This window comes from Castor canadensis, chromosome 14 (genome assembly GCF_047511655.1).
Source record: "Castor canadensis chromosome 14, mCasCan1.hap1v2, whole genome shotgun sequence".
In the NCBI taxonomy this organism is placed as follows: domain Eukaryota; kingdom Metazoa; phylum Chordata; class Mammalia; order Rodentia; family Castoridae; genus Castor; species Castor canadensis.
The window spans coordinates 88,630,457-88,655,101 of record NC_133399.1 but is presented as its reverse complement, the minus strand read 5'-3'; the positions used below and the strand labels follow the sequence as shown (position 1 = coordinate 88,655,101).

Sequence of the window (24,645 nt, the reverse complement as noted above, 5' to 3'; positions counted from 1 at the left end):
CTTCAAGAGAGGATTAACTGATAGAACATTAGTGAAAAGTAATTAGGTTATCTTAGAGTTTCTAATAGTCAAGGAAAAGAACACAAGTTCTTCAAAGAATGGAAGTAGAGTTTGGGGAAATGATTAAATAAAAAGCAAACTGTAGCCTCAATTTCATTGTGCCTAGTCAAAGAATAAATTATTAAGAAGGGAATAATTGAAAAAGTAAAACAATACAGGTACAAAAATTTTTTTGATTTTCTAACTTTATCAGAGAGGGAGCCTGAGTCAGCTAATCTAAATTTAGTTCGATCAGCAAACTCTATTATGAAGGATGCCTGGAGCTTTCATATCCGGATGGCACCAACCATTAAAACAGATTTTATGCTGGCCAAGAAACCTTGTGAATGTAACCAGTGTTGGGAGGCAGAGTTTCCAGCGATGACTAGTATATGAAAACTTGAGTGTTTTTATTTTTCCTCATTTCAAATTAATTTTTTTTTCTGGTAATGGGGCTTGAACCCAGGGTCTTGTGTTTGCTAGGCAAATTAAATTTTATATGTCAGTTTCCTATTTGGTTAGCATATGTAATTCTCTTAAACTTTAACCAGTGTTATTCAATCTATAAAAAATATTTTTAGGACCTACCAAATAATATCTACAGAGGCCATCTCTAGTTCATATTTCTATAACTTCAACAATGACAAAAGAGGAGATCTCTAGTAGTCTCCAATTTTAAGAGAAAATAGATTGGTTGATTGATTAAATGTTAGTGAAACTCTCTTAAGTTTAATTCATAGAATACATAGTGAGTGGAAATTTACAAAAATTTCAAGTAGCATATTAGATGTGGATTATTTGCCTAGAAACAAATCTATTTAAGTAGCTTAATCTAAAAGAAGTTGGTGGAGAAATGTAGTAATTGAAAGGGTGTAGGAGCATCTCATAGAACCCAAGGTCAGGAAATGGCTATGGAAGACTTCAATGCAGCAGGTGAAAAGTTAAGAAGCAAAGTCACAAGCCTTCCCTTAGAGTTCATGGACTCTCATCTCCACTTCACTGACTTTACCTGTCCATGTAAAGCTTCTCTCTCTGTCCAGCCCCTGTCTCACCATACACAGGCCTAAGCAGAAACAAACTAAAGTCTCAGAAGCTCAGAATCCAGGCAGAGGGACTCTGATTGGCCCAACTGGGACAAGCACTCCCTGCTAGTTCATTCTGTTAGCCCAGGAATGGTAGAATATGTCTCTTCTACTCAGGAAGTGCTATTTAAGAAGAGTCTTAGAGAAGGGGCCCTCAGCAGTGCTGTGTAATTGGGCAGCTTTCAGAAGAGTGGTGATATTCCAGGCTTGTGAACCAACATACTCCCCCCCTCCAAAAAAAATTATTCTGTTTGGAGTAAAAGAATAAAAAAGCAAAGAACAGGCAAACAGTTAGGGCATAGTATATGGTTTTTAACATATGAGAAAAAGACATGTAAAGTTATCTCTATATTGAAAGTTTTGTAACTGAGATTTGTTTTTTTTTTTTTTTTTTTTTGGTGGTAGTACTGGAGTTTGAACACAGGGCCTCAGTTTACAAGGCAGGCACTCTACTGCCCCCAGTCCAATAACTGACATCTTAACATGTTAAGGGTACATTAGATTTATTGAGGCCTTAGCAGCATCTTACAGCACCATATATTGAGGGACTTGCTGGATGAGTTCGAGTAGAAGTCATGTCAGTAAACTAGGGATTACTGATGTTGGAGAGAAGAGAAGAGATTTGAGGAAACAGGAGATGGGAAAATATTGTCTTATATTTTCCAAAGGAAAGAGAGGGAAAGTTTGATTCTGGAGACTTGACATTGATACACAGTAAGAGTCTAGGGAAGATCACTTAGGCATACTTAAAAAGGAGCCATCACTAGGTGCCAGCATGGGTCTATGGAAAGAAGTCAGACCAAACTCATACCTGTATCTGAAGGAAAACATGAGCTTACCCTAATGGATCAGTAGACTTTTGATACCTACTGCATCTTGATTTTAGCAGGGCATTTTAGTAAAGTCTTCAGAGCCCCTGTGGGCAAGATACGGAAATGTAGTTTGAATGGTAGTGCAATCAGGTGAAACAGATATCATCCTCTCACAGCTAACATGTAGCTTTAAAGTACAGTATTTGATCCTGTTAACAGTAGATGAAGAGACAGAAATCATATTAATCCAACTTCCAACATAGAAAACTGGGCAGGATGATTATATACAACAATGACAGATGCCTACTAGACCAGGCATCTAAACCAACAATATAGGATGTGGTAAGCATAAACATGGTATTTTTTTCTTTAACGCTATAGGTTTTTTTTTTATTATTATTGTTGTGCTGGGTAAGGGTACATTGTGGCATTTACAAAAGTTCTTACAAACATGGTATTTTATACTGAATTCAATTATAAAAATACAGACCTGGAAATATTGAGCTTCACAGTAATTTGAGAAAAAAGTTCTAAGGATTTGTGAGCTAAAATATGATACAGTTGCAAGAGCTGCAGTGTCAATGCAGTTGTATATTATGCTTACAAAGGAATTATATCCAAACTCAGGTAGTATTGTAATATTCCCCCTATGTCAGCTAGTCCACAATCTGAACTATTCTAACAATCATTTCTGAGAAATACATTGATAAAATGGAGCAAATGCAGAGAGTGGTGATAAATTGTGATTTGTTACTTTTTGATCCTTAGATTATTTTGCCATGCATAATGCACGGTAAGGAATGACATCTGCCATAGCATGGTCTGGAGGAACTAACTTTGAATCATTCCAACCAAAGTGAACAGAACCTGAACATTTGAGTCTGTTGAGTTGGAGCACTTGGGTTTAATAATGATAATTCTCCTTTTGTTGAAAGCATATATAATTTCTGGATGCTGAGTTAAATTTTACAGCTACCATAATAACTTTATTTAACCATTGGCATTGTTTCAGATAAATTGTTTTCACTTCCTTTTATCATGTAAATGCACAAAAGAGGTTTTAGTTAAAGACAAGAAAGTTTCTCAGTTTATTTAAAAATACAAGCAGCTAGTTAAAAAAAAAAAATCTGCATTTCCCAAAAATAAAGATTTGTTTTCTTTTTCTTTTTTTTTTTTGCGGTGCTGGGGTGTGAACTCAGGGCCTATTCCTTCAACCACTCTACCAGCCCTATTTTTTTATGATGGGTTTTTTCCAGACAGGGTCTCTCGAACTGTTTGCTCAGGCTGGCTTCAAACCACAACTCCTGATCTCTGCCTGCTGAGTAGCTAGGATTACAGGCAGGAGCCATTGGCACCTGGCAAGATTTGTTTTCTATGCCTAAATAATTTTCCCTTTTAGATTTAGACTGTTTGCAGAATTAAGGGAAGATAATCCAAAAGTACTCTTTTTATTAAGACTGTCAGTGAACAATGTAGAAGTAAGTTAGTCCTTATAGGGGTCAAGATAAGTAACTTGTACACACAAGTGCACACATTACTGTAGATAGTGGTACTATACATGGATTACAGGGATTTACAGCCTAAAAATGTTAACTTTGTAATATTCTTATTAAATAGTATTTATTAATAAAATCTAAATACAATAAGTCTCTGTATCAAACTACAGATACGAAAAACATAGCTGATACAGAGAAAATGCAAGTAAATTATTCTTAGGTATTTCATTTTTGGTTTTGAAATGTACTCTTGTTAGTTACAGAAGAATAACTGTGAAAATTCTTTCTCATCTTTTCCTTTGATACCAAGAACTTGGCCCACAGAGCTACCATGAAAATACTTTGTAAAACCATGCTAAGAATAACTCTGTAGCTTTAATCATTGCAAGTCTCTAATCTGAATGGGAATAATTGGATCAGAAGAGTTCTACAGTATAGCTGAACCACTATTGTCCTTGATGTTAGAAGAGTTAAGAGCTCGCTTAGGAAAATGAAATGCAGGAGAGCAGAAATTAGTCAGAAATGTGTAACAAGACTTATTCATTTAAACATGGCATTCTTGTTTCAGTTACCTTTCCTTTTGATTAAAACTTGCAGTAGCCTCCCTTTTTCCACAGAGGATATGTTCCAAACTCCTCCCCCCAGTGGATACTTGAAATCATAGATAATACAAAATACATACGTACACTTTTCACTAGGCATATACTCCTATGATAAAGTTTAGTTTATAAATCAGGCACAGGAAGAGATTAGCATCAATAACTAATGATAAAAATAGGATAATTATAATAACATAATAGAATAATTGTTGGAAGTGTATTCTCTCGCCCTGTTTGTATCTTATTGTACAGTACTATATTTTTGGACCATGTCTGACTGCTGGTAAATGGAACCTCAGAAAGGAAAACCGCAGACAAGGGGAGACCTAATTACAAATTCTACACCAGTAAAGTGAGAGATGGTACAAAAATAGGCTTAATCTCAGTACCATAAACCTTCTTTCATTACCAAGCAGTGATAACAAAGGCTTTGTGTATTACAGGCACTACCCTGTGTGCTATGCAATAGCTTCTTCTCTCAATAGCAAATCAGAAAAGCTAACAAAGAGCTAAGCTTTCATTCAGGCTCATGGTGGCAAGTGAAAGCTTGTAATTAATGGTAACCCAATCTGTTTTGCCCTAATGCTCTCATTTGGACCAAGTGCGTAATAAGTTTGAAGTTCACACTCCTTCTTTAGAGTGTTTCTGTGCTTCTGGTGGGCTCCTTTCTTCTCTTCCTTTCCTCTCTAGCATCCAGGTGACAAAAGGATCATTCTTCCTTGAAGTGTTATGGGTGCTACTTGCCTGCTTACCTCCCATCTCTGCTTCCCTGGTCTGGCTCTGGTAAGATACAGTAAGATATTAGTAGCAATAGCTTGTCATAAAATAGAATAATTATAACAAGTCCAATAATCAAAGTTATGAGAATGTTCTCTCTCTGTACCTTATTATACAGTTGCCTTCCTGCTTTTTAGAACTTAGAGTACACTTAAACATGATTACTTATCTGCACTGCAGCCACTGCACACTGGGTGATCTCCTAAAGCTTAGAAGTAGAGGCTGGGCACAAGTCACTTCCTTCATCTGCTTATGTTATATATTTTGTCCTCTTGTTCTTTCCATATTCTTCCACCTTTCCTAACTGGAAGAGCTTTTACTTCCCTTTTCTGTAGAGTATGAAACTGTATGGACTTACTTGTTCTCAAGGCACCTCTGAATAGAAGGATTATGGGTTGGGGTATGGGCATTGCTATTGGGGTATGGACTAGCTATTGTGTGTTAGATGTGGGTAACATGGTGCTGAGCAAACTAGATGAGTTCTTAATGAGTTTATAGTCTCCAGCATTTTGTAGGAGAGATTCCTATACAAGGGCACAGAGATATATGTGTAAGGGTGATCATTGGAAATTATTAAATAGATTATGGGATAGCTGTATCCTGGAATATTACACAATAGTTTAAAAGAATTAAAAAGTATACAGACTCACATAGAAAAAGCCATACTTGCTCATTTGAATACATGTTGTATATATGTAAATATATTGGCAGCAGTTTCCTCTGCTGGAGAGGAGAAAGAGGATTTTCTGCAGCTGGAGAGAGAAAGGGGATTTTCACTTTGCTCTTTTTGGGGGGGTGCAATACTGGGGTTTGAACTCAGAGTCTCATCCTTGCTAGGAGGTGCTCTACCACTTCAGCCATTCCGCCAGCACTTTTTTGTGTATTTTTGAGATAGGGTCTCTTGAACTATTTGCCTGGGCTGGCCTCCAGCCACAGTCCTCCTGATTTCTGCCTTCTAATTAGGATTATAAGTATGAGCCACCAGCATCCAGCTCACCTTTGCTTTATAAATTTATATATTGCTTGAATTTTCATAACAATCTGTGCATTAGTTTTGTAATTTTTAAGACAGAATATTAAGAAAAGTAAGGGAAACATATATCCAAAATTATTGGTGCACAATCTGGTTTGCACTTTTAGAGTTATTATTTCAAATTATAATAGGTGACAAGAGATGGACAGCGAACAGCATGCTGTACTTTAGCTCTCTTGCCCCTTGGTCATCTGTGAGAGTGCAGGGCCTTCATGTGTATCTCGCCTTTTAATTCAAGTGCCATCTCCTGCCTTAGAAATCAGTAAGTCCCAAAGCTCCTTCCGTATTTGTTAAAAATTTTATTAGCATATAATAGTTTACAGGAGGATACATTGTGATAGTTACGTATGTGCTTACAGTATATCTAAGTAAGGATTCCCCACATTGATCTCCCTCTTTCCTTCCCCCTTCAATACTTCCACCAATTCCGATGTCTGTTATAAATAAAAATTGCTATATCAAAGCCAGTTCTGCTGCTTTAAGCCCAGCTGTTTAGAGTCAGGGGAAGAAAACTAATGCCTGGTGCTGCATCTGAGTTGCAGCATGTTTGGGGAATTATCCCTACCTATTTAAAAATAGAAATGTCTTGCTATGCCTGTGTTGTTCTCCAGAAACACTTACACATCTTCTTACCAGATTTGCTTCTCTCCACGACTGTATTTTTGAACTTGTTAGTCTGAAAGAATATTAAGCTCCTTGTAACTTTGGAAGGCCCTCTTTCAGAATCGTGCTCACCAAGCTGAGGCCTCATCAGGGCAGGCCCTGTTTTGGGGTTTCCTCCAGTTAGGGAAAGTCTTTCAACAAGTACTCCTGCTACAGGTATTTCAAGTAGTTTTGTGCAGAGTAGCTAAAATCCTGCCTTAGCCAATCTGGTAACTCTAAACAATACTTGAACTTTGTGTTTTCATTCAACAGTACATTTTTCAGCGCCTCCTGCATGTTATAGGTCAGCCTGTTCAATTTTTGTTCTAAATATTTCAGTCATTAGAACAGGACAGTGAAATAAATCTCTTGTACCAAAAGCTCAGGCTTCAAAAAGGAAAAAAGGATATCCACATTATTTAAAAAAAAAAAATAAATAACATAAGCCCCCCTCAGCATAAATTCATAAATTAGTTCTTTTTACCACACTATGGATGTACTGGTTATGGAGTACCTTATGTCATGACAGCCTCTCTCTCCTATCTTGTGTTTCTGCTAAAATATAAAAGGCTATATTTCATTCCATTGCCTTAGTTAAGAAATAATACTTACAATCCAATCAGGAAATGCATTACAGTAATTTTGGAGCCAAGCATTGTAGATTACCTCTAAGTAAGTGCAATGAAATTTCCTTTTTTGCAGATGCAAGTATTGGCATTATGATGAAAACCTACTCACTTCAAGTGTTGTCATTGTCTTCCATAATGAAGGATGGTCAACCCTCATGAGAACAGTCCACAGTGTAATCAAAAGGACTCCAAGGAAATATTTAGCAGAAATTGTGTTAATTGATGATTTCAGCAATAAAGGTAATGGCTCTAGAATTGACATTTTGTGTACACGTTAATTGTGAGTAATTATAAAAATATTATTTCAAACAATTTTTAAAAATTGCTGGTATCTACTGATAAGATCTATTATCAACAAGTTGATGGTATTCCAAGCCTTCTGTGTAAATAATTTCTTTTAATCCAAAGGATAATCGTTAGAATAAATGTTATTATCTCTGTTTCACACAGGCAGCTCAGAGAGTCAAGTGACTTGCCACCAGTCACAGAGGTAGTAACTTACTGCCAGACCCAAATCCAGAGGCTCATAAGTCTGTGTCTTCAACTCCTATTTTATATTATACCAATTCTTCAAGAGCTTGGATTTTGTAAACACTTAACCATGGAATTAATATTTACATAAAGGTGGAAAAATGCAACTGAACGTATATTGCAATGTCACCTGAAGCTCCATCCATAGATTTCAAACTGAAGTCTATGTAACTATTTCATAGCCTATATTTTGCATTTGAATGATGATGCAAATATTGAATTTGGCCAGAATACATGGATTACTTTTATTTATAATAGAAAGTACCTTTTACATCTTATTTTGCTTTACATTTGATTTTGAATGCTGAATAAAATGGTTATATTTTTTACTCGTTTTAAGAAGGCAGCTATTATAGTATTTAGGAACAAACACATTGGGTGATCTCAGTTCAACTTGGCAGAACAGTGATTGAGCAGTGATTTTCCATAATAAAAGTTAACTTTAAATAATTTCTCTAAATCAACCATTGTAAGTTGAATATATGTTCTTAGTGACATATATAAGAATACATGAAAATATAAATAGTGCTGTAGCTCAGATCCTAAGTCAGCATGTAAATAAAAATGGAATTTTGCTTTTGCAACCCAGGTCTAGATATTTATTTATTCCTTCCTCTTTGCTTGTCACAAACAGAATTGAAGCTTTTGAAAACTCACCAAAGAACCCAGACTACTCAATAATAACAGGATATGCACTTTGACAAATAAGTTTTGAAGAAACATTTTTGTATAAAGTAGTGAGACTATAGAATATAATGTTAGAATTGAAGACAGAGGCCAGGCATGGTGGTTCACATCTGTAATCACTGCTATGCAGGAAGCATAGATAGGCGGGTGATAATCTGAGGCCTGCCCATGCAAAAAGAAACCTTGTCTGGAAAATAATTAACGCAAAAATGACTAAAGCTGGCAAAAAACTAGCGAGAGCCAATCACAACCAGTGACTGGTCAACATGGCATGCACTTGTCATCCCAGCTGCAGGAGGAAGCATAAATAGGATTGCAGAGCAAGATGGCCCAGACATAAAGGAAGACCCTATCTCAGAAACAACAGAGCAGTCAGATGCTAGTGGCACCTACCTGTAATCCTAACTACTTGGGAGCTGAGGTCAGGAAGATCACAGTTCAAGGCCAACCCAGGCAAAGAGTTCCTGAAACTCCATCTGCAAAATAACCAGAGCAAAATGGATTAAAGGTGTGACCAGCATTAGAGTACCTGCCTGGCAAGCATGAAGTCCTGAGTTCAAACCCCTACACCACCAAATAAAATAAAATAAAATAACCTGAGGAAAAAGAGCTGATGGCATGGCTCAAGGGTAGAACACCTGCCTAGCAAGCTTGAGGCCCTGAGTTCAAACCTCAGTACCACAAAAAAAAAAAAAAAGAATTAAAGATAGAATAGTGGTAGATTGAAAACACCTTTTAAAATAGCTCTAGAAAAGCTTCCTTCCTCCAAACTTAATTAGAATTCTTTGAGTCTGGATGAGCTTGCTGATTCTGCAAGCACATGACTAGAGTCTTGATCTGTATGCACATGTTTCTATTAGTAAAATAGAAATACGACTTACTTCCTTTTCCCCCATCTTTATACGGCTGATCACTTTTTTCCAGCTAATCATTTTCATTGCACTAGAGAATGTGTAACTTTAAAATTTTTAGTTGTATTGAATACATTTAGCTTAAACATCTTATCTTGGGTATAATTTTCTATGACAGGAATGTCTTCATCAAAAATATTATTCTTGTTCCAAGACAGATATTTGAAATTTTTTAATATGTTGATACTACCAATAATATTTTAGTCTTAGAAAAAAGTCTAGGTCTACAAAGCAACTTTGAAAAATCTCCTGTCTTTGTACTGATTTTAAGAACTCCTGTATTACTAAGTAAATTTTAGCATATTCTGAAACAAACCAAAGACACACTAAAAAGTTTTTACCATCCTAAAATAACTTCTTGGTCCAAGAAAAGGAGAACGGAATCTTAGGCATAAGATTTTGTCCATTTTATTTTGATCTTGTGACCAGTGCTGCTGTTGTTACAAATTTCTACTAATCAGTCTCTTAGTCTACATTTTAAAGGCAATCATGCAGGGTCTGCTCACCTCAGAGTGTGCAGAGACCTGCGGGTTCCCCTTGAACACAAGTACAGAGATCTTTAATTAGTTTTCCCAGTTTCAAAACAACTGAAAAATCTGTTGTTCCTAACTTCAGGAAAATTATATAGTATTTGGTTAATCTGGCTTGAAAATTTGAAGTTATAATTTTTCTTTTAGAGACAAAATGCTAATATAAAACCTCACAGAGGAGCTAATAACATTTAGGTTTTTAGAAATTACAATGTCCTCTCTAACCAAGATTTGGAGCCTGTAAGTAAAGATGCTCTTCCCATGCACATGAGCCAACTGAGGCCACATGGTGCTCAGGTAAGGCACCACGCTGACCTCTTTAGTGGCTTACAACAGTGAAAGGTTTTCTCTGTTGGTCATATAACAGTTCCTGCAGGTCAGCCCTGTCTCTGTGCTCCATTTTCCTCTCTACAGAACCTGTATTTGCAGAGCAGCCTCAGCTCTTCACTGCCTATGTGGTGAGGAAAAGAATACACATAGTGAAATACAAGTGGCTTTGCAATGCTTCCGACCACAGGTGACCATGGCATTTCCTCCTACCTCTTGTTGGCCACAGCCAGCCACATGCCCTGCCTGACATCAGTGGGTTAGGGGATGGCAAAATTACCCCTGGGAGTGGCAGTGAATATCTTGATCCCTGATCCAGTCTACCTCTGTGTGAGACCAAAGAAGCCAGATGTCATTGGACTCACTGTTTCCTTTTTTGGGCCATCTCAACTTGAAATCTGAATTTGAAGAGCAGGCCACCAACTCATTTCTGCCCATAAAAATGTATTTAGGATGATCCCCAAAAAAACACCTTAGGGAATTCAGAAAGGCTTAAAAAAAAAATCCTTAGGACTATTCTTAAAAAACAAGCAAACAAAAAACCTTGAAAATTACCCAGATTTTTTTTTGGGGGGGAGGGAAATATAACTAAGCATGAGAATTTTATTTATAATACTCATTAAAACTGGGTGCCAAAATAGAAGGAAAAAATTTTTCAATTCTAAATACCCATGTGTGTAGGTGTCTTGCTAATAATAAGCTTCCTAAAATATTGAGTGGATGGTCTGATGTGCCACCAGCCATCTCCAACACAACATTTTTTTGTGTGTGTGATTTTTGTGCTAATGGGCCAATTTTTTAAAGCAGTTTTAAGGCAATTTTTGTGTCCTCAAGAAGCATTTTTAAAGAATCCAGAAGCTTGTTCTGGTTGTGGTGAGCCAGTTTCATGGGCTCATACTGATAAACAAAAGCTGTTCTCTTACAATGGGAAGCCAAGATGGAAACTTTACCAAATGTGTCTGGTTTTTATAACATGAAATTTCACCTACTAAATTACAAACATATATATGTATATAATTAGGATAATTGTAATCTAATATAATTACACACACACTTATGATGCTAAGAAACTGGGATCTTTGATTGTCCTTTGCCAACTTGGTGGCAAGTTTTGTATCCCAGCAAGGATACAACTTTAATACCAGTTGTGACTGGAGAAAGATGCCCCAAAAACAAAATAGTAAACAACCTGTACAGATTCCAGTGAAGTTACACAGTGTTATTAGTAGACAGTGTATCTTCAGAAATCCTGAACCATTGCTTCTGACAACTGCAAACAAATATGTGCCTGAAAGCTTTTAGATATGACATTAACATATAAACTTAAGAAAGTTTAAACCTGTCTTAAAGCTTCAACTGTCAATTGGCATAATACCATTTACTTGATGTTTATAGGATGTTTGATAATTCTCATGTTAACCAGTCCTCTGTATAGAAATATTAAGCTTAAAATTTAACATAAGTAATACTTTTCATCATTTTATTTTTTGGCTGGGAATTGAACCTAGATCCTCACAAATGCTAAATATACGTTCTACCACTGAGCTACTCCTGAGCCTCATGTCTGTAGATTAAAACATTTGATATGGCCTATGTAAAATTATTGACTGCTCAACACATTTGTTTCTTAACCTTATTTCCTTAGGGGAAAAAAGTTTACATACAAAGGTCTAATTTATAATGTTGATTGGATTTTTTTTTGATGCATAGAACACTTAAAAGAACAACTGGATGACTACATTAAACTGTGGAATGGCCTAGTGAAGGTATTTCGAAATGAGAGAAGAGAAGGCTTAATTCAAGCACGAAGTATTGGTGCTCAGAAAGCTAAACTTGGACAGGTAGGAAGCATTTGCTCTGTACAATGTCAACATTTTTGATTTGGTAGCTGAAAGATCATATATACTTTTAGCTATCCTTTGTCGTTTTAAAAAAATGAAATGAGAATGCTGGCTTGAACAGATAAACTTGTATGTCAGAATTTTAAATTGTGTGTGATATACGATGTGCCATGTGTGAGTATTCTTTCACCCTGCCTCTTTTTTTTAAGGTTTTGATATACCTTGATGCCCACTGTGAGGTGGCAGTTAACTGGTATGCACCACTTGTAGCTCCCATATCTAAGGACAGGTAACATTACCTTGCTTTTTTTTTTTCTTTCCTAGTTGAAAAGTATACCTTGTCCTAGAAGGAAAATTAATAGTCTCATTTGAGTCCAGTTCCATTTAGTGAAGTGTTACATTTTAAGTGTGATCCGTGAGCTAGTTGTGTCCTTGGGTGGAGCTAGACAGTCTGGCATTTGTAAGAAGCATAGGTGTCACCCTGGAGAATCATTTTGTGATTCTGTTATTGAGACTTCGTCTAAGTCCAAGGGCTTTCTCTAACAGTAATATTAATTTGCTCCCTCTAAGCTGGAGTAAAAGCTCTTAAAGACTTGAAGACACATACTTTAAAATTATACTTACTGTTTTTTTATGCTCTTGTAAATTATTACTTTTTTTGATGTACAAAATGAAAAAAATTACTGAGTTTCAGTTCTCACATATAGCAAATTAACTTTTAAAAAATAATCATTTTCAACTTGGAGTATTTTAACAGACTGTAATTTGCAATGTGTTAAAATACTCCTTTTTCCAGCTGCATAACTATGAAACTGAGTTTTCTACATTAGATAGTAAGAACCAGCTGTTACTTTTGTCAAGTCATTGGATTCCTACAAAACTTTGAAACAGACAACTATTCTACGGAAATGTCTGAAATACCAGAAGGGAGTATCACTCTCCTGGTTCTAAAAGCCTTTGTTCCATTCTGTCCAGAATTCTGACTCTTTTAGAATCTGGGGGAATGGAATACATCCCTGTGGCATGAGGTAAAGAAAGAATGTGAGATATTATCATTAGAAGATGGAATGGGAAGGCCCATCATAATTGCACATGCTATCTGGCTTAATCCTCACAGCAGCCCTGCAAGGTAGAAATGATTAGCTCTACCTCTCAGAAGAGGATACTGAGGCTTAGAAAAATTAAGTAATTTGCTTCAAATCTGATAACTAATAAATTGTCAAACTGAGGTCCGAGGGTCACTTCACATTGCACTGTTTGTTTAGAAATGTGAAAAGGAAACTGCTGGCCGTCCTTCTTCCAGTAAGGAAGTGACTTCCCAAAGGCTGCTGTGGCAACCCTACCTATCCCACCCGCATGAGTTCACGTTCCAGTGAAGCTCCCATCTACTTTCTCCACAGGAAGGCTCTAAGCCCCATAAACTTTTCTCTTTCCCTTGGTTTCTAAGCATCTAAGCAGTGTAGCCTAGTTATGAAAAGCTGAGATCTTCATTTTAGAAAACGCATCTTAAATCCTTTCTAATGAGATGAACATTGAAACAAGCAAGGTTCTAGATTATCTTAATTTTTTTGTTTATTTTATTATTGTTGTGCTGGGTGGGGTTACATTGGAGTATTTACAAAGGTTCTTGCAGTGTATCAAATATAGATTATCTTTGTAATGCCAATTTGTACACCTAACTGGTTATACAGTCCTAGCATTTTTATAAAGCCCATATGCAAGAGATTTTTTTTTTCTTTTTTGCTCCAAATTCTCTGAACATTTCTTAAGTTTTCAACAGATTTTGAGGGACTTTTTTTTAAATGCAACAATATAGTGCATTTCCTTTTTTTTTTTTGCAATGAAAGGAAGGAAGGAGATTAAGTAAAAGCACAGAAACATATTTGCAAAATGACTACTTCCAAAGCAAGAGATAGCAGCAAAGACTTGAGAGAACTGCTAAGAATGTGGCAAGAGCTGTCAGCGCATACGCCCCTCCCACCCCCAGACACATGCATGCTCACATACACATACAGTTTTTTAATGGGGAATAGGGAAGGAAAGTGATAGTCAGAAAAATCTTATGAATAATGCAAAAATTACCAAGAAGAAGTTGCTAGCAAGACCAAAGTGAAAAGGAGAAGACACTGTTAAGCTCATGGGCATGGCTTTTTGTCCCTGATGGTTGTTTATAAGCCAAGGGAAAAGTCTTCTCTATCCTGCCCTTCTTTCAACAGGCTCCTTGGCCTTTGTGGGACACTGATTTACTCTCTTTCCCCATTAGATATTCAAGTTCCCTAATGCATAAACAAACCAACTACAAGAAGAGACAATGTAGTTAGGAGGCATGCTAAACTAGTCAGTTGTGGGTTCTTAAATGCTTTTTCATTTTCTGTAAATGTTTCAGAACTACATGTACTGTGCCTCTAATAGATTACATAGATGGGAATGATTATTCCATTGAACCACAGCAAGGTGGGGATGAAGATGGTTTTGCCAGAGGGGCCTGGGACTGGAGTTTACTATGGAAACGTATTCCTCTAAGCCACAAGGAAAAGGCCAAAAGAAAACATAAAACTGAGCCTTATCGGTAAAGATTATTACTTTATTTTCATGTTGAATGTTTACCTAAGTACTCTTTTTTCCTTCCTCATGAACTCCTGTAAATACGTGGGTCCATACACATGTTTCCATTTGCTGCCATCATCAATACAATACAGAACCATTTGCACTGTGCCGCTTATAGATGTCATAAATGGCAACACATATGAAATTGTACCCCAAGGGGGTGGTGATGAAGATGGGTATGCCCGAGGAGCATGGGATTGGAGTATGCTCTGGAAACGGGTGCCTCTGACTTCTCAAGAGAAGAGACTGAGAAAGACAAAAACTGAGCCGTATCGGTAATCACTAAATCACTTACCTATTTTTCCTTTTTCTCCAGTTGTTGCTAACCTATTAACTTCTTGCCAAGCTAAAAACTTGTTAATACTGTAGATGCTGTCGTAGATTCTGAAAGAGCTTCTTAAACTGTTTCAGAGCTTCAAGTTCACGTTTGCTCCTTTGTAATTGCTTTTATCCTAAATGCAAATTCCACTGTTGACAATTTCACGCTTACACTAGGAAAAAATAATGCAAAAAGCATTATTAGTTCCAAGTATAATAAAAAAAAAAAAAGAAAAGAAAAATCTTTCCCATCCTAGTAGACTAAATAACAGATTTTATTCTTTGATGGTAATGTCACCCTATAAATTCAAAACATACAAATTGCTTATAATACAAGACAATTTCCATTTTGGTGTCTTGGGTTGTAACAATGAAAGACACTAGCAAGAGATTTTTGGTTTTTTCCCTTTTGTCTCAGATGCTAATGCTTAAATACTAATTTTGTGTCAGTTAAGTCTGATGAATAAATATACTCAGCTGTAGAAAATGTGATAGAGAATCCTTTATTGTCTTATTCTCAGAAGAATGTCTGACTAAAAGAAAACTCCATCCCCAAATCAGCTTTTGACCCAACTCATGGTTCCTCAAATAAAACAATTGCTTCTACTCTCTTCTTTTGATCTTTTAATTGGAATATTTTACTGTCTTTCAAAAAAGTGGCCCCAAATGAAATGCTTGCTCAAACATTAGAGTAGCCTTTTCCATAAAGTGTTTGTGTTCTGATTCAGTGACTCTGCTTTTGACCTCTTTCTTCCTGTGACACTGCTGACAATGTTAAAACTGTGTTTTAGGAAGGTGCTTCAATGTCATGGAAATGCTGTTGTGATTTGGGAATGTCATGATATCAAGATACTGAATGGCAAACATAAAGAAATTATGAAACTTTAAGCTTTATTGAACATTCAAAATAGTTCAAGAACAGGCTGCTTTACCTGCTTAACTTAACACATAATTCTAGGAGAAAAGAATAAAAGGTTCTGACTACATTTATAGTTTTTGATAATTCCATGCACCACTAGTAAAGATAATTTTTTAAGTCAGCTAGGAAATTTTAGGGGAATTAACTTATTAGTTTGTATGTTAAGATATATTTTCAAATATATACTAAGATGAATGGCTATGTATATAAAGATCAAAAAGGCACAGCTATAATAAAATAATTTTAAGTGACAGTTAAATAAATGGGATGTGAAAGTATAACCAAAAATATACTATTGCTGTTTAGTGCATTGGGCGTCATATTTTAAGAAGAACATAAGAGAAATGACTTATTCTTGAAGTGATTTTCCTTTAGTATTGAAAATATTATTTAACTCATTATCTACTTAACAAATATTTATTGAGTACTTACTGTAAGTCAGCTACTATTTTTTGGGGGGAGGGGGGAGGACCCTCATGGAGGAGTAACTACCCAAACATAAAACCTCTGGAATAGCAAACTAAGATAGGTAGTATGAAGAAAAATTACAAATACATGGAGTTTATGGAAAGGAGACTGTAATTCAGTCTGGAGGAGCAGGAAAGGCCTCTCTGACAAGTGTCACTGAGGCTGAGACCTGAGGATGAGGAAAATGGAGGAAGAACATTTAGTGAAGGCCCTGAGACAGGAGCTTGACATATTCTAGGCAAGAGCAGAGCTGTGAAGAACTTATGGGAAAAGGAGCCATTGAGCCTAGACAGTGGGGAGAGACTGGCTTCTTATAGGCCCCATAGTAATGTCTCTTATCTGACCATGGTGTGATTAGATTTGGATGGGGACAGAATAAAGGACACAAGTTGGAGAGACCAAGTCCAAGCAGTGTTGGCTTGGTCTAGGGGGTAGCAGTGAAGTTATAAAGGAGACTGATTCAAGATAGAATCAATATGACTCAGTGATAGATTGAATATTGGGTGTGAATAATGAAATGTTACTCTAACAATAGTAAGTTCCCTAAAACTTAAAAATCATGATGCATTAGAAAATTGTTAGCCAAGTGCTGGGGTAGCTCACATCTGTAATCCTATCTACTTAAGGCCAGCCAGAGCAAATAGTTCATGAAACCCCCATCTCCAAAATAACCAGAGCAAAATGGACTGGAGGTGTGGCTCAAGCAAAAGAGCATCTATTTTGCTAAGCACGAAGCCCTGAGTTCAAACTCCAGTACACCAAAAAATAATTTAAAAAAAGGATTGTTTACAGTACTGGAGGGGCACACAGAGCACAATAAAATTATTCCACTATTTTACCAATAGTGGGAGTAACTTATCCCTAAAAAACTACCAAATCTTTTTTTCTTTTGCCCTTAAAAAGTACCCCACTTAAGCTCCATTCAAGAAGGCCCACTGGTCAACCTTTTGCATTCCTACTTCCTGGGTAAACAGCAATGTCCTGCGTCATTCCTGCATTTGCAAACTCTGAGGGAACTGTGGCCAATTTAAAGTGATTTACATCCTTATTTGGCAAGCCCCTGAGCTATAAAATTTAAAAGTGACAGACTACTTCCACGGTATATGGTGTTGCTCATCCTAGAATTATTCATAAATCCTTGCAGGAGAAGTTAGCAGACCACACTATATGGCTCCAGTATTTTAGGAGTGAAAGAGAATTTTTTTGAATCTATATAGAATTCATTTATTTTTATTTTTCATTGTTGTGCTGGGTAAGTGTACATTGTGACATTTACAAAGATTTTTAAAATATATCAAATATTTTATGTGAAGGAAAAGTCTTAATATTTAAATCAACAAAGGAACCAAGACGCCCTCTAGTGGTGAAAATGACACAATATTCTAATTTATAATAAACTATAATTTGGTTTCAGAAAACTTAGTAAATTGGCAAAGGGATTATGAACACATTGTTTTGGAAGGAGTTATAGTTTCTTAATGTTTGGCCATCAGTTATGTCTTTTCTATGCATATTTAGGCTGTATACCAAAAGGCCTGCTGTGTGTTGGTACAGGGCTTTTGGGGGAAGGGGTGGGAGAAGGGGTTTTCTTGAACAGTTATTGCAGTGTTTCTTTTTCTTAGGTCTCCAGCTATGGCTGGTGGACTATTTGCCATTGAACGAGAGTTCTTCTTTGAACTGGGTCTCTACGATCCAGGTCTTCAGATCTGGGGTGGTGAAAACTTTGAGATCTCATATAAGGTAACATGTCATTTAAACAAATGCAGTTTTTCAAGTAGTTATGCCTTTTGTGACTTTTAGGTAAGGCTAGTTTCTTTTGAAAAAAATTTATAGCATGCATTTCTCCATGCATTTTAAGGAATGGCTTAAAATATGTATCTTTGGGGGGGGAAAAAGCAAAATACAAACTCTAAACTTTAGTGTTTTCAGGGCTTAGTTCAAACTGTGGCCAACAAACATCAGAAACAGAAGTTCTCCTTCCCATACTCCTGGCTTTCAGTGTGCTGAAGCTTCCTATTATGGTAGCCTTGGAGAATCTGCATATGTTAGGGCCACAGTTGACCAGCCACTGACATAGTCATCCTATATCACTGTAGGACATTGCAATGCCAGACAGAAGTAGGTCCCCACAGTGACTGACACTAGAGCTGTCTTCCTAGACCACCTCTCTGTTGCTGAAGTGGTCCTTGAGCAATAAAGTCTTCCATGATCCAACTGCCCCATCCCACTCCTATCCCCATTTTCAAAGAGAAAGAAACAGAAAGCATTGTAACAACTTGAGTTAAATAGGTATTTATTCCCTCTTGTCTTAAATGTCATATACTTAGTGATGTAACCCAGTCCTTGCCTATGAGGAACTTATAGTTGATAAGAGAAGATTAGAATTATACTTAAGTTCATAATATAATAAGTCAGAATGTCATCCAGTTGGTGTGATTAAGAAATAGCAATATGCTGGGAGGTAGAATTTGAAGAACTATAAAGGTGTATGATATCAGTAGGCATAGATAAAGGGAGGTCAGGGGGGACTACTAAACAAGTAGAATGGGGGAAGGTACAAAAGTGTGAAACAAGTAGAGTCAGGCAGCATGAATAACAAAAACATCTAAGAAGATAATGTGAACAGGTGCATCAGGACCACATTGAAGAATCTTTAATACTTAGCTAAGAGATCTTTACCTAATTTGATAAGGAGTAGAGAACCATTAAAGATACTAAGCTAGGGAACCGCATGACCCCAAGCTGTCCTTCAATAATAATAATCTCTTGCTATAAATAAGAATAGAGTTAAGTTCAGAAAAGCTGAAGGTGAAGAAGCCAGTTAGGAGGTCATTTTAATAATGACCCAGGAAGGAAATATATTAGCATTGGAAATGACAAATGATGTTAGGAGTGAAGAATTGGCACTGCTTTGCAAGGTTATATTGAGAAAGGGCTACTAGGGGTTATTTTTATACAGGAAGAGGCCCCTTATTTGCAGCTTATTATTCTGTTCCATTGCCTCCCTTATTATGTGAGTTTTTAAAAATAATTTAAAAATTTAACCTAAATGAAATCTAAATAACTATATCCACAAATGCATCTAATATTCTAAATTATTTAAAAATAATTATTTTAGGATTTGTTTAGCTTACGAATTCTGTGTGGCATTATATGTCTATTAGATTGAAGATTTGCATTTATAAGACATATTTTCAGTTACAATCCATTTATATCTGAAACAACTTCCACAGCATGTGTTTTTCCTTAACAGATATGGCAGTGTGGTGGCAAATTATTGTTTGTCCCTTGTTCTCGTGTTGGACACATCTACCGCCTGGAGGGTTGGCAAGGAAATCCTCCACCCCTTTATGTTGGGTCTTCTCCAACGCTGAAGGTGAGTTTTTGTTTTTTGATTTTTTTTGCTATTAGAGAAGGACAGAGAACTAACATTTATGTACCACTCGCTGTAATTGTCACTTAATAAATATCAGCTGTTTCAATGGAGTAACTCTCTTAAGGGATCATATTGGCTCTCACTTTTACTTATTTATGAAATATCTTATTTTCCTTTAAGATTATTCATTTTACTCTCATTCTTTTTTTTAATATTTTTAATTGTCAAGTAAAAATTGCATGTACTTATGGTGTACAACACAATATTTTGATATGTGTATACATTGTGGAATGACTCATCCACTCCCTTAGCACAAACCATTCACGCCTGGCCTACATCACAGTTTTATCAGCTCATCAGTTGATGGACACAGGTTGATTTCTATAGATTAGCTGTCATGAGTAATGCAGCAATGAATATGGGAGTGTATTCCTTATACACTTAAGGAATATAGCCAGTAGTGGGGTGCTACATCGTGTGGTAGTTCTCTTTTTAATTTCTTGAGGATCCACCATACTCCATAATGGCTGTGCTAATTTACATTCCCACCAACAATCCACAGAGGCTCCAGTTTCTCTGCATCCTTACCAACACTTGTTCTCTTTTGTCTTTCCAATCATAACTATTCAAACAGATTTGAGGTGATATCTCATTTTGGTTTTCATGTGCATTTCCCTGATGATTATTAGTGATGTAGAATATTTTTTTCATATACCTGTATGTCTTCTTTTGAGAAATGTCTGTTCATGTCCTTTACATATTTCTTTTAAAATCAGGTTATTTGTTCCCTTACTATCGAGTTACTTGGAGTTTCTTATATATATTGGATACTAACTCCTTATTGGATGTATGATTTATAGCTATATTCTCCCATTCCACAGTGTGTGTGTGTCTTCTTTTAATTGTCTTCTTTGTGATGCAAAAGCTTTTTAGTTTGCTATAATCTCATTTGTCTATTTTTCCTTTTATTGTCTGTGTTTGGGGGGGGGTCATACCTAAAAAAAGTCTTCATAGACCATTGTCATGGAACTTTTCTTATGTTTTCTTCTGGGAGTTTTATGACTTCAGATCTTATGCTTAAGACTTTAATCCTTTTTGAGTTGATTTTTTTTTTTAATACAGTGTGAGAAGAAGGTCTGTTTTCATTCTTTTGCATGTGGATAAGCCAGTTTTCCTGGCCCCATTTATTAAAGAAATTATCCTTTTCCCATTCTGTGTTCTTGGTATCTTTCTTGAAAATGGGTTGTACGTGCATTCATTTATTTCTGGGCTTACTCTTCTGTTCCTTTGGTCTCTGTGTCTCTTTTTATTGCCAGTACCATATTGTGTGATTGCTAGAACTTTGTAGTAGATTTTAAAATTGGGTAATGTAATGCCCTTTTGTTTGTTCTCTTTCCTCAACATTACATTAACTATTTGGGCTCTTTTGTGGCATCATACAAATTTTTGGATTGACTTTTCTATTTCTGTGAAAAATTCATTGGTATTTTGCTAGGGATTACACTGAACCTATAGACCATTTTGTGTAATATAGATGCTATCCAAGAATTAATATTCTTGAGGAACCTTCCTACTGTCAGTACTAACAATATTAGTTCTTCCCATTCATGAACAATGGGTATATTTTCATTTATTTGTATCATTTTTTATTACTTTCATCAATTATGTAATGTTCTCAGTGTGCAGATCTTTTACCTTGGTTAACTTTATTCCTAATGGTGTTTGTTTATTCATTGGTTTGCTTGGTCTGAGAACTTGCTCATGCTTTAATAGTTATCTTGTAGCCTAGAAAAAAATTTAATCTGAACAGTAAACTCTCCTACTCTGGATGTGAAACAAAGGTCAGAAACTATGGCCCACAAACCAAATTCAGCCCTTTTTAGTAAATGAAGTTATACTGGAGCAAAGCCTCCCTCGTTTGTTTGCATATTATCTATGGCTGCTTTCTCACTACCAAAGCAGAGTTGAGTTGCTGCAGAAACTGTATGGCCCACAAAGCCAGAGATGCTCACCATCTGATCCATTGTGGGGAAAATATGCTGATACACGATGTAGAAGATCCAGGGGCTGGATTGAGTAGATGCTAATTCAATCACATATTTGTGCAATTAGGCATTCATTCTATAAAACCTTAGAAGTAACATTTTGTGAGTTATCACAGTGCCAATTTATTTGATTGCTCTGTTGTTTCTTTTCCTTAAAGTGAACCAGCTGGAGAAAATATCCAGTTAATTTGGGGGTTATAGCAAAATGGTTCTATTATAAGTGGAAAAAAATAAAATCACCTGCAAAAATGGTGGCACACATCTGTAATCCCAGATATGCAGGAGGGGGCAGATAGGAGGATTGCAGTCCAAGGCTGGTGCCAGGCAAAAACACAAGCTCCTATCCAAAAAATGACTAAAGTAAGGAAGGGCTGGCCATCTGGCTCAAGTGGTAAAGCACTTGTCTGGCAAGTCCCAGACATTAAGTTCAAACCCCACTACTGCCAAAAAAAAATCTGTTTTGTTAAGCAGAGCTATTGTTTTTCATGATGGTTTCTAAAGTGAAACTTTTTCCTGCACAGAGTAGTAGAAAGAAGTTGTTCTGGGAGAAGCAACATCACTATCCAGGCACACTCTCACAAGCCTTCTCTGATCAGTTTCTTCCTCCATTAGCAGGATAGAATATATTATCTTAGAATTATGATCTTCTATATTCTGTGTATATCACTTTTTGATTGAACATACATATATGACATTTTTATAATTGGCTCATGACATAGTAGGGTCATTAGCCCACTTGTATTTGTTGTTAATTAAATACCAGGGCCTGTAGAAATGAGTTTGTCACATGTTGGTCATATTTTCTGTGTCTAAGATAGGCTGTTTATGCTATTAGAGTTATTTCTGTTTCTCAGAGTGATATTAATTTTCCTTTTCAGAATTATGTTAGAGTTGTTGAGGTTTGGTGGGATGAATATAAAGACTACTTCTATGCTAGCCGTCCTGAATCAAAGGCATTACCGTATGGCGATATATCTGAACTGAAAAAATTTCGAGAAGATCACAACTGCAAAAGCTTCAAGTGGTTCATGGAAGAAATAGCTTACGATATCACTGCGCACTACCCGCTGCCCCCCAAAAATGTCGACTGGGGAGAAGTAAGTATCTGCCAATATTCTTATCTCAAAACGAGTTGTGTTGGAGTCTGTATTGGTGAAAAGGCAGAGAGAGAGTGAGAGAGATAGAAATGTGTGAGTGAAAGAATTCTTGAAGGAAAGTTTGGGCAAAAACATCCACTGTTCTTCCACTAAACCACTGCACCTGCCCTGACCACTGAACCACCATGCTGTCCCCATCTTGGTCTATTTACCTGTGGCTGTCCAGCCGTGAACACTGTCTGCTCTCTTTCTTACACTCCCAGCACTTCCTTTCCTCACTCTGACTCCTTTTCTTGACTAATTCCAACTTATCCTCCTGCTGTCAACCTGGAAATCATGAATACTGAAAATTGCTATGTGCTAGTGGCTCACTCCTGTAGTCCTAGCTACTCAGGAGGCAGAGATCAGGAGGATCCCAGTTCAAAGCCAGCCTGGGGAAATAGTTCATGAGACCCTACCTTGAAAAACCCATCACAAAAAAGGGCTGGTGGAGTGGCTCAAAAACAAAGAGGGGAGGCTTCTCTGAGGAGGTGACATTTCATTTGAAATCGTGAATGATAAAAAGTCAGTCAGAGAGCCAGGAAAGAGTGTTTGAACCAAGGAAAATGATGAGATCAAAAGCTCGGTTTCAGGAAATGCTTTGCAGGTTTGATAAGCAAAAAAGAGATTAAATGAGGCAGAGTGGCAGGCGTGTGAGGAAGAAGCTCTTTATCCTAAGAGTCATGAGAAGCTGTGAGAGGGTTTTTATTCTTACTTGACAGCACTAGGGTTTTGAACTCAGTAGCTCACACTTGCTGGGCAGGTGCTCTGCCACTTGAGCTACACCCTCAGCCCTATGGGAGGATTTTAAACAGAAAATAATATAATGTGTATTTCATTTTTCATCACCCTGACATGAGGATTTAGAGTAGAAATAAGGGTGCCAAATAGGAACAGAGGAGAACAGTTCTAGTGAAAAATGGTGGTGGCTTGGATGAAGGTGGGAACAGTGAAGATGGAGAAAAGCAGACAAATTTACCAAACAAATTCATCTGGAGGTAGGTCACTGGTGGATTGGTACGTAAAGGATAAGGGATAAACCTGACTGACATCTAGGTTTGATTTTTTTTTTTTTCTTTGAGTAGCTGATTAGGTGAGGGCTGACATGGAGAATACAGTAGAGGGTAAATGGAGAGCTGTTGAGAAACAGCAAGTAGTCTGTTGATGGTCTGCACAAATAAAGTGCCTATTAGAGACCCAAGTACAACTCTCAACTTCTTTTGATTATAGATCATAAACTACACAGTACTGAAGACCAGAAAAAATGCCACTCTGGAGATGTGCATTAGGGAACTATAAGCATGTAGGTTTTTCATAAGAGGTCATCTAATTAGAAAATCTAGACAGAGAAGAGACATCAGGATCCATCCTTAAGAAACTCCACCATTTAGAGTTTAGGAATAAAAGGAGAAACTTAGAAAGGACCCTTAAACTATTCTCTTTGTACTTCTTGTTTCAGTAACTTTCAGTACTCATTTCATCTGTCCTTTTATAGCAAATTGTGTTTCACTCTCAGCTACAATATAAGCTTGTGGGAGTCCAGACCAGATTTTGGTTATCTTGGAAACTCCCATAACACCTCCTATTGGAGAGGAATGAATTCTCTTGATATGTGGTCTCGTGACTTTAAAACCATCTTTGTGTAAATGACTCTCAGATTTCCATCTTCAACCCAAATCTTTCTCCCAGGGCCCAGACAAATACTTCCAGCTGCTTACTGATATATCTAATGACATTTCAAACTTTATGCATCCTAAAATTGTACTCCCTGTCTTCTCTCCCCAACCCATCTTTGTGCACTGCTCAAAGTCTTCTTTGACTCTTCTGTCTCTCAACCTTC

At 36.7% G+C, this 24,645-nt stretch overlaps 1 protein-coding gene across 5 annotated transcripts in view; it reads left to right on the top strand.

The window, feature by feature from the left end:
- Galnt7 (polypeptide N-acetylgalactosaminyltransferase 7) overlaps positions 1-24,645 on the top strand; it is a 127,344-nt gene that overhangs the window by 94,506 nt on the left and 8,193 nt on the right. For 4 of the 5 annotated variants that reach the window (XM_074054978.1, XM_020186905.2, XM_074054977.1 and 1 more), the window contains exons 3-9: positions 7,183-7,349; positions 11,806-11,936; positions 12,146-12,225; positions 14,323-14,505; positions 17,871-17,988; positions 19,502-19,624; positions 22,548-22,766. In XM_074054978.1, coding sequence (XP_073911079.1) covers positions 7,183-7,349; positions 11,806-11,936; positions 12,146-12,225; positions 14,323-14,505; positions 17,871-17,988; positions 19,502-19,624; positions 22,548-22,766 — 1,021 coding nt within the window. Of the gene's footprint in view, positions 1-7,182; positions 7,350-11,805; positions 11,937-12,145; positions 12,226-14,322; positions 14,506-14,635; positions 14,819-17,870; positions 17,989-19,501; positions 19,625-22,547; positions 22,767-24,645 lie in introns of all 5 variants that reach the window. The other variant, XM_020186904.2, reaches the window with a different exon arrangement.